Source organism: Conger conger, chromosome 15, assembly GCF_963514075.1.
Source record: "Conger conger chromosome 15, fConCon1.1, whole genome shotgun sequence".
In the NCBI taxonomy this organism is placed as follows: domain Eukaryota; kingdom Metazoa; phylum Chordata; class Actinopteri; order Anguilliformes; family Congridae; genus Conger; species Conger conger.
Window position 1 is genome coordinate 41,135,698 of NC_083774.1, and position 9,366 is coordinate 41,145,063.

At 41.5% G+C, this 9,366-nt stretch overlaps 1 protein-coding gene across 1 annotated transcript in view; it reads right to left on the reverse strand.

Annotated features, from left to right (window-relative positions):
- si:ch211-71n6.4 (para-nitrobenzyl esterase) overlaps positions 1 to 8,549 on the reverse strand; it is a 31,976-nt gene extending 23,427 nt beyond the window's left edge. Inside the window, exons 1-2 of the mRNA XM_061222297.1 lie at positions 8,472 to 8,549; positions 254 to 948 (exon numbers count right to left, since the gene is read on the reverse strand). Coding sequence (XP_061078281.1) covers positions 254 to 941 — 688 coding nt within the window. The 5' untranslated portion in view covers positions 942 to 948; positions 8,472 to 8,549. The remainder of the gene's footprint in view (positions 1 to 253; positions 949 to 8,471) is intronic.
- Positions 8,550 to 9,366: the final 817 nt, after the last annotated feature.

Here is a 9,366-nt window from a genome sequence, read left to right on the forward strand (position 1 = left end):
GAAGTCTAAAAAATAAGTGTAATAAAAACCTAATAAAGTGCTCACTGGGTGTATATTTAGTTACCTATAAACAACATACCCTATGACACTATTTTTGCAAAAGAAATGTCAGATACTACCTTATAAATCTGTGGTCTCGAAATACACAACCTTTTTCTGTCCCCAGTGCTGTTCACCATAATTCTCAATTCCCAGGCAGTCTGGCAGGCAGAAGAGAAATGGGAGGCACAGGGCACGGATCTGCCACACTCACCAGAAGTGTTGCTAGGGGAACCCTGGCGAAGTAGCTCCAGGGCCAGGAACCCGAAGGCGTTGAGCCGGTAGTTGAAGCTGACGTAGACCAGGCCGGTCTGGGCTGCCAGCTCCTCGGTAGGGGAATATCCCTTCTCCAGGCCGCTCAGCATGTGCAGGTACCCCCCGTGGACCCACACCATGACGGGCAGCCGGGCCTCGGCCTCCAGGGTGGGGGTCCATACATTCAGGTGCAGGCAGTCCTCCTCTCCCATCACCTGTCCCGTCTGCTCCAGGGGCTGCACCTGGGCGCAGGCGTGCCGCGGGCGGGTGGCATCGTACAGCCCTTTCCAGCAGAGCGGCCCCTGGAGGTCAGCTGGAGGCCTCCACCTGCGCTCGCCGACTGGAGGCTCGGCGTAAGGGATCCCTTTGAAGGCGTAGGCCTGGCCCTTCTTGAGGCCCTGCAGCTCCCCGCAGTCGGTGTGGACCCTGGCGAGGCCATGCAGCGGCGTTTGGGCCACATAGGCCAGGTACCCCGCAAGTACCAGCAGGGAGAGCACCCCACAGCCAATGAGGAAGAGGCACCTGCGAGAGAGCAGCAGGAAGGGGCTCACATAGGTGCGCCTGCAGTACTGCACCTCCGCGTCCTCCTCCTGCACCAGGTAGCGGTACTCATTCTGCTCCCGGACTTCATAAACATCTTCATCCATCTTTCGTCTGTGAACACACAACAACATCATCTTTCTTCCACGAACACACATCATCTGCTTACGGTAAAAACATTTCAAAGGCTCTTCCTGAAGATAAATATTTAAATAACTTAACCCCTTCAGTCTCACTGGACCAGGGCCCTGTTTGAAAGCATTAAAACTCACGGTTCTATCTGTATAACCTATTTTAAGACACCATTACTTTACCGACAACAGTTCCTTATTTTGTAACATGGGAGGCAAAAACAAGTGTGGGGGGACCTCACCTTCTCTGCATTTTAGAAAGCCACATACCCTTCAATGGTATTGGAACAGCAAGGCCAATTCCTTTGTAATACACTGAATAAATTTGTTGTTGAGATAAAAAGATGAACACAAGACAGCTTTTATTTCCTGGTATTTAAACCTAGATGTGTAAAAAATACTTACAGGACCTTTGGCATCAGACCACCAAATTTTTAGGCGAGCAAAAGTATTGGGCGACCAGTAGCGTAGTGGTTACTGTACATGACTGGGACCCGCAAGGTCGGTGGTTCAAACCCCAATGTAGCCACAATAAGATTTGTTGGGCCCTTGAGCAAGGCTCATAACCCTGCATTGCTCAGGGGAGGATTGTCTCCTGCTTAGTCTAATCAACTGTACGTCGCTCTGGATAAGAGCGTCTGCCAAATGCCATTAATGAAATGTGATGCATTGGAACAGAGAGTATGAAAGTAAATAACACTAAATATTTGGTAACATATCCCTTGCTTACAATAACTGCATCAAGCATGCGAACCATTGACATCGCTGAACTGTTGCATTCTTTTGTGATGCTTTTTATGGCAGCCTCTTTCATTTGTCGTTTGTTTCGGGGGGTTTTCGCTTCAATCACCTCTTCAGGAGGTGAAATGAATGCTCAATTGGATTAAGGTCTGGTGATTGACCAGTCTAACACATTTCTCTTTCTCCCTAAAGAAATCATTTGTTTTGTTGGCAGTGTATTTTGGGTCAGTCGTGCAGCATGATAAAGTTCCTCCCAAGTAGTTTGGATGCATTTCTCCGTAAGTTGGCAGACAGAATGTTTTAGTATACTTCTGAATTCATCCTGCTCCTACCATCATGAGTTACATCATCAATAAAGATTAGTGAGTCCACTTCAGAAGCAGCCATGCAAGCCCAATCCATGACACTTCCTCCACCGTGCTTCACTGACGATCTTGTATGTTTTGGATTATGAGCAGAGCCCTTCTGTGAGAGCCAAATACTGGAAAACTATATTTGAATGGATTGTGTGTTTTGTATATTTAGTGCTTTGCATATATAAAGGGAACAGATAATTTAATTTGTGCTGTATGCCTATATTGATAATTTGATATAACAATTTACCTCTTGATGTGTATGTGTTTCTGCGCATGTGTGAGAATTTAGGCAAAAACACAGAACCTTTCTGGCTAGTCAGACAATGCGTGTGCTGCCAAGGAAGCATACAGCTTTTGACCGGCGTCCATAGTCCGTAGGTAGTCTTTGTTATTCATAAATAAGCAAGTCAACTGTTTGATGTAAACTAAAGAATGATGTGCCTGCTGTAAACGCTCAGTGACATTGAAATTAAAGATCAACGTTTCCACTGGAGTCCATGTGTGAGTACATCATAATTGGATATTGTGGATAACTGTGGTAAAACTAGGACACGAGTCAGAACTATCCTGCTGCCCGTATTCAATTAGAAGTGGCCTACGAAGTTAAAACAAAATTCTGCCATTACACCTTCTTTCTCCACAATTGGCCTTTCCATGACTTTGATGGTTAATCTTTAATTGTTAATCTTCTCTGCAAATTGTAATTTTGCCTTCTGATTCTTACTACCAATGTGTGGTTTGCATCTTGAGGTATAGCCCCTATATTTCTGCTCTCCAAGTCTTCTTCGAAAAGTTAGAGAGATACCTTCACCCCTGCCCTATGGATTGTTTGTGATGTCACTGACTGATGTTTTGGGGGTTTTTTTTTACAGCTCTCACAATGTTACTATCATCAACTGCTGTTGTTGTTCTCTCTGCTAAAGCCAAGTCCCTCTCCTCTGTCCTGTCGGCCACCTTCGATACAGTCAACCATGAGATTCTGCTCTCATCGCTGACTGGGATGGGTGTCACAGGCTCTGCACTGGCATGGTTTTCCTCCTACCTCTCTGTTCATTCCTACCAGGTGACTTGGAGGGGCTCAGTCTCTGACCCCCACCCCCTACAAACTGGAGTCCCGCAGGGCTCAGTTCTTGGTCCTCTCCTCTTCTCCCTAAACACCATGTCTCTTGGTTCTGTTATCCCTTCCCATGGCTTTTCTTACCATTCTTACGCCGATGACACTCAACGCTTTCTTTCCTTCCCCCCCAATACCCAGGTCACCACACAGATCTCTGCCTGCTTGGCTGATATCTCTGCGTGGATGACTTCCCACCACCTGAAGCTTAACCTTGCCAAGACTGAGCTTCTCTAAGTCCTCTCCGACAATCGACCTTTCATCCGTAATCTCCTGACGGAGAAAGCCACCCAGCTCCTAGTCCAGGCACTCGCCTGGATTACTGCAACTCCCTCCTAGCCGGTCTCCCAGCGTGTGCCATCAAGCCCCTCCAGCTGGTCCAGAATGCTGCAGCCCACCTGATCACCAGTCAGCCCAGGTCGACTCATGTCACCCCACTCCTCAATGGCCTCCACTGGCTTCCTATTGCTGCACGCATCCACATCCCCAGCTAGACCACTCTGGTCTGCCCGCTCTGGTCGCCTTATGGTTCCCTCACGAGAACCTGCCGGTCGAGCTGCACGTTCACGGCTGTTTTCCGTTCTGGTTCCTCAGTGGGAGAATGACTTGCCTACCACTGTCAGGACAGCAGAATCCCTCCCCCTATTTCGACGCAGACGAAAAACACACCTTTTCAAACTGTACCTTAGTCCTCCCTCCTGATCCCCCCCCCTTTCCGATATCCCTCTTGTCTAACCCCCAAAATATTTTTTTTATGAATTAATTTAAAAAAATAATATAGATTTTTTAAATTAATAATTGCACTTATGATGACTGTTTTTTTGTTTAGAACAGCACTTCATGTATATTTTACTAGTTATGGATGTGATGCTTTAACTTGGAAGAACAACTACTTGTGCAATGGATTTCCCTTCTTTTCTAAGCTTCAAAATGGCCTGCTTTTCTCATAAATACAGCTCTCTGGTCTTCATGTTGGTTTATCTTTTCGAACACAAATGCAGTCTTCACAGGCAAAACCCAAGGCTAAAACCAAGAATAGACATTTTTGTTACAACTATTTATTGCTTAACCAATCAATCTAATAGAACCCATATGGGCAACAAGAACCACCTGTCAAGTTCCAATACTTTTGCTCACCTAAAAATTGGGTGGTCAGATACAAATGGTAATAAGTACTGAATTGTTTAACAAATATAGATAAAAATACCAGGACACAAAAGCAGAAATTTGTACCTGTCATCTCATGTACATCTTTTGACCTCAAACTCAATTGTCTTCAGTGAATAGCAAAAACAAAGGAATTGACCATGCTGTTCCAATACTGTACTACAAGAAATAAGGTAATGCCAGTGAAATTTTCACAAAAGTGTCCAGTGGACCAAATGCATAATAATATCTCATTCTAAAAAAAGGGCTAACTGAGAGAAACATTAATAGAATGTCCATTGTTTACTTATAATTTCTCTGGAGCAATTATCATTGTTGTCTGTTTCACCGATATATACTTCCACAAAAGTACTTATACATAGAATTGATATAATCTACACTTTGAATAGGCTCTGTTGAAGATGAGGAGCCCAACTCAACCGTCTCTGACCAGTATTTATCCTCATCCCTGTGTAATAATAAAATTCAGTATAACTTCAGCTAATCAAAGGGATGACAAAAAAGCATTTTCGCTAATGACATTATGTTTCCAACGGTGTATAATTTGTTAGGCTTACATAAAACAACATTTTTTCTGCGCAACGAAACTGCATAACAACTGTAGCGTTTTAAAACATGCGTGCAGTCTGTTGTGCATCAGCAAAAACAGTTCTTGAGATTTTATGCCAGAAAAGGTTGATGTTTTACAACAAAAAGGTTATTTTGCAATGCCTATGTCTAAATAGAGGACTTCCTTTGGAGGAGTTCCAAGGAATCTCTCCTCTGAGTGAATATTTCTATGGAAGACAACACAATCGAGGGCATTTTCAGTGACGTGAACCAACTTCATATCGTTGAGCATTTAAATACTAATTAATATTTCAAATTAATTTAATATTTAATTCTCAAAATATTTTATTATTATTCCGTATGTTAATAAATAAGGTGCCAGCCTAATTTTGAATAATAAATAGCATGTGAAATTATGACAAAAACTTAATGAATATATTAGTATACAAGATGCCATTATTGTGATTATTGTACTTATTTTTTATGATCTTCTCAACCTGTTTCTGTCTGAGGAGAGCTGCAAGGAGAGGGAGTTTGGGACAGAGAGGTAGGGGAGGGTGACAGGAGGGGGGCGAAGTGTAAACACTTTTTTCAGGATAAAAGGTGTTAGTTTAGTAAGAAATATTCCTCATAAGACCCATAATATAATTTTGTTTCCTTAGCTTAATAATGTGTCCTTTTGGAGTCTCCAAATGTCCTTTGACATAGAATAGAAAAAACAATGCAGAATGCTCAGTTTTGGCGATATTGTCCTCAAATTTTGAAAGGGGATTTGTCCAGTCTTGGCTCCTTGTATTTATTGTGCCTCTACAATTAACTTTACCTTAAGCATTCTCCCCTCATTTAATTATCCTGTAGGTTGGTAATTATTACTGTAATTATTGCTGAAATTCCCCCTGAAGCATTTCATTCATTCATGTCAAATAACTGACATTGTCAGACTCTTAATTTAGTAAATGTTTAGACAGTTTCACAGGGAAAGATTAAGCCTAGTTATTCATTTAAATTTAGAATGGAGATTATCCATACAAAAGTCAACAAGTCCAAGACAACGCTTAATCTGTCTGTGAAACTGGCACTTTCAGTACTTTTTTTTATCAGACATACTTGAAAGTTGATGGGATGAATCAGCCCACTATTATCCCAAAGGCAGCTAGTAATGGCTACTGGAAGATGTCCTTCACACAACCTGTGCACAATATCTTACATTGTAAGCATGGAGAAAATATATAAAATAAATTAAACAGACTGAGATAAACAGTTCACACTCAGCAACACCTGTATTTCCAGCTCCCAAACCGTGGCCCCTCCCTTCACTTCTATCTCATTTGACATCAACAAAATCACCCTGTCCCTCCACAACACCCCACCCCTCTTCAAAAAGTCACACAGATACATGTACAGGTTTGAATTTATAGATGCTCTAAACATTCATCTGATGATAATGAGAAAACGAGAAGGCTGATTATTTAAAATATTCGCTGTTTGCCACTGGGGGAAATCGGGGCACACCGAATACATCTTACACTTAACTTTTATCGCAAATTAATGTGAAACGCCACAGTCGTCGCAAAGGAAACTGGAACACTGGTCGCTTACATTACAAGTTAAAGTCCGTTTAATAGTAGCCTCCTGAAGGACGTGGTTTATGATTATAGTTGCTCATTGACTATCTCAGACACTAAAACACTTTGATTGCTAACTGGACCAATAAACGACAATTAACTGCACAACGTCCCTGTGTTCATGTTAGCTCACGATGGTCCGAACACCGCCGTATAAGCCTGCCCGGTTCGAAGTCTCTTGTTAGCAACAGCTTCCCCACCGCGATGTCACAGTGGATCACTATTACAATGCCACTGTATACTGAAATGGATGTGACTCGTACGATTAAAAAAAAATGAAAACTAAAGGAATTATACTTTAATTTTTACAAAAATCAAAGCTGATCTGTATTTTTTTTCCGTCACGTTGGCCACCCATGTGGTGCAGGTGAGGCTTGCGGGTTAGGGTGGAGCAGAGAGCTGGAATTCTTGCAATACATGTACAACTACAGGCATCTAGCTACTAGGGCATAACCATAGCTACATGTGTCATTTGTTGCAGGATTAAGTGCCATGCCACGTCAGGCAATTGCCCACGTTTCTGAAGTGTTAATCGGTTTGATATCGATGTATCAACTATATTAAGACTTTTTAATATTAGCCAAGAGTGCTTAGAGAATTCTCACAGAATAGACCCACATGAGCGACATGGGTTTACATTGAAAGCTATTATTTATCTGGTCATTTACTGGGTCTGTACATCGCGAGTAAAACCACAAGTCGCAGCTCAGCTTTGAGCCTTTGCCAGAAACACAATCGGCCAGACGATCGATCAACTGCGCCCCTGACGTCAGTGAGTGCCTGAGCAAAACAACTTTGCTCGTGCTACATGCAATGCCGTTACTTTCCGTCAAAAACCATGCTTGCATAGAAAATAAACATTATATACGAGAAAGTAGGTTCGTCCATGTATTTGATTACTTAAAGGCATGCCCCAAAGTTTGAATGATAATAAGCGCCCTTCATACACTGCTCTTCACAGTAGCCGAAATGTTTGACACAACGGGATAGGCTACTGTAAGATAAAAACGCATGGAAGCAAGTAACATACGCTACATAATACGAAAAGAAACGGGCGGCAGGAAATTTCAATGAAATATGGCAAGATGCAACTAAATAATAAGATGTCAAACGTTAGCGGAAATCTACGCATCTGTAGATGTTTGTTTTTTCCAGGCCTTCTCTCTGTCTCTGGCAAATGTACGAATATAATTCGCACCTCACTCCTTACAGCAGTGTTCCACATTAGCCTACATTTAACTTGGAAGTAAAGTGCAAAATCATAGTCGTGTTGCTTCTGCAGTTTAAGGAATATACATCCACCCGCTTGCGTTTTGTAGTGACGCAGCCAAAATGCTAACCAGGAGAAAAAAATACTGAATTAAGCCTGTTTCGTGATATATAGTCATCTACATATGAGAACTACTGACCATTAACTTGTTTCAATTTAGTAGAATAACCTTTCCTGTTTGCACTGGAAGTTTGAAATGGGAAATATAACAGGCGGAGATGCTTATGCAAGAAACAGTGCTGTCCTCTTCAGTTTGTAACAATACATTGTCCACAACGAAAAGAAAAGGGGCAGAATTACAACATCATAGGCTAAATTGGCGAAAAATGACGGAACGCATAAAAACAGGTCAGTTTGTTCGGAGGTGTAAATCTGCAGCATGTTAATATATATATATATATATATATATATATATATATATATATATATATGTTGTGCGTCCTCGAGGAACACTGTTATGTGCAAGTTTCACTTTGTACTTGGCTGTTGAAAACGACTAAGCCCGTTACAAGAAAATGATAGGCCAGATGCGCTTTTAACTTAAGAGTTTTTTTTTCATTTCCCACATATAACACGTTGACATTACAACATAGCGTGCGCAGTGAAGCCTTACACGTTTAAAAATATAAAACCTATTATTGTGTAGTATTGAAGCAGTTCATCGCCCCTCCCTTATATGCTTACCATTACACTTGCCTCTTCCTTCAGAACTATGGTTTAGAATAGTGTCGTTCCAACTTCAGAAGTTAAGTTGAACGTCGCCTTTTCTGCAGAAAAGGACTCCTCCCCTTAAATTTTGAAGCTACGCCCTTTAAAAAATGTAACCTATCATAATTCTTGTGGACAAAAACATTAGCATGTCTGGATTTTTGCGGTTCAATGAATCACTCCTTACGTTACAGACCACAATATTTTATTTTATTCATATTCCACACCAGTGGGTGTTTGGCTATATGCACACTGTACCACTACCATAATCGGGGAAAAAGTTTTCGACAGTTTTTTTAAAACTAAAATATCATAAACGTCCTCACAGAAATAACCCTGCACTACATCTTCATCGTACTTTTCCCATAGCAGCCGTATCTGGTTCAGAACAAAAGGGAAAACTTGAAGTAACGATTAATGTAACCCCAGGACGTCCTGTCGGGTAATAGCTTATAGTCTTTTTTTAAGCATTATGAGTAATTGCAGCACAGCATTTATACAGGGTAAAACTGTGTGCTTAACTCAGTTAAACTAAACTAAAAAGTATACACTCAGTGAACCCTTTATTGTGTATTTATTACAATTATTATTTTTTTTGCATCATTCGCTGTATACTCTAGAGACTTGTGTGTTAAAGTCTCTGAGTTTCTGAGATACTCCAACCACCCTGTCTGACACCAACAATCATTCCACAGTCAAAATCACATCACATTTCATCCCCGTTTTTACATTTGGTCCGAAAAACCTCAGAACCTCTTCAGCATGTAGGAATGCTTTTATGCATTTAGTTGCTGCCACACGATCCATTGATTAAATATTTGCATTAACAAGCTGGTGTAGCAGTTTACCTAATAAAATGCTCACTGAGCAT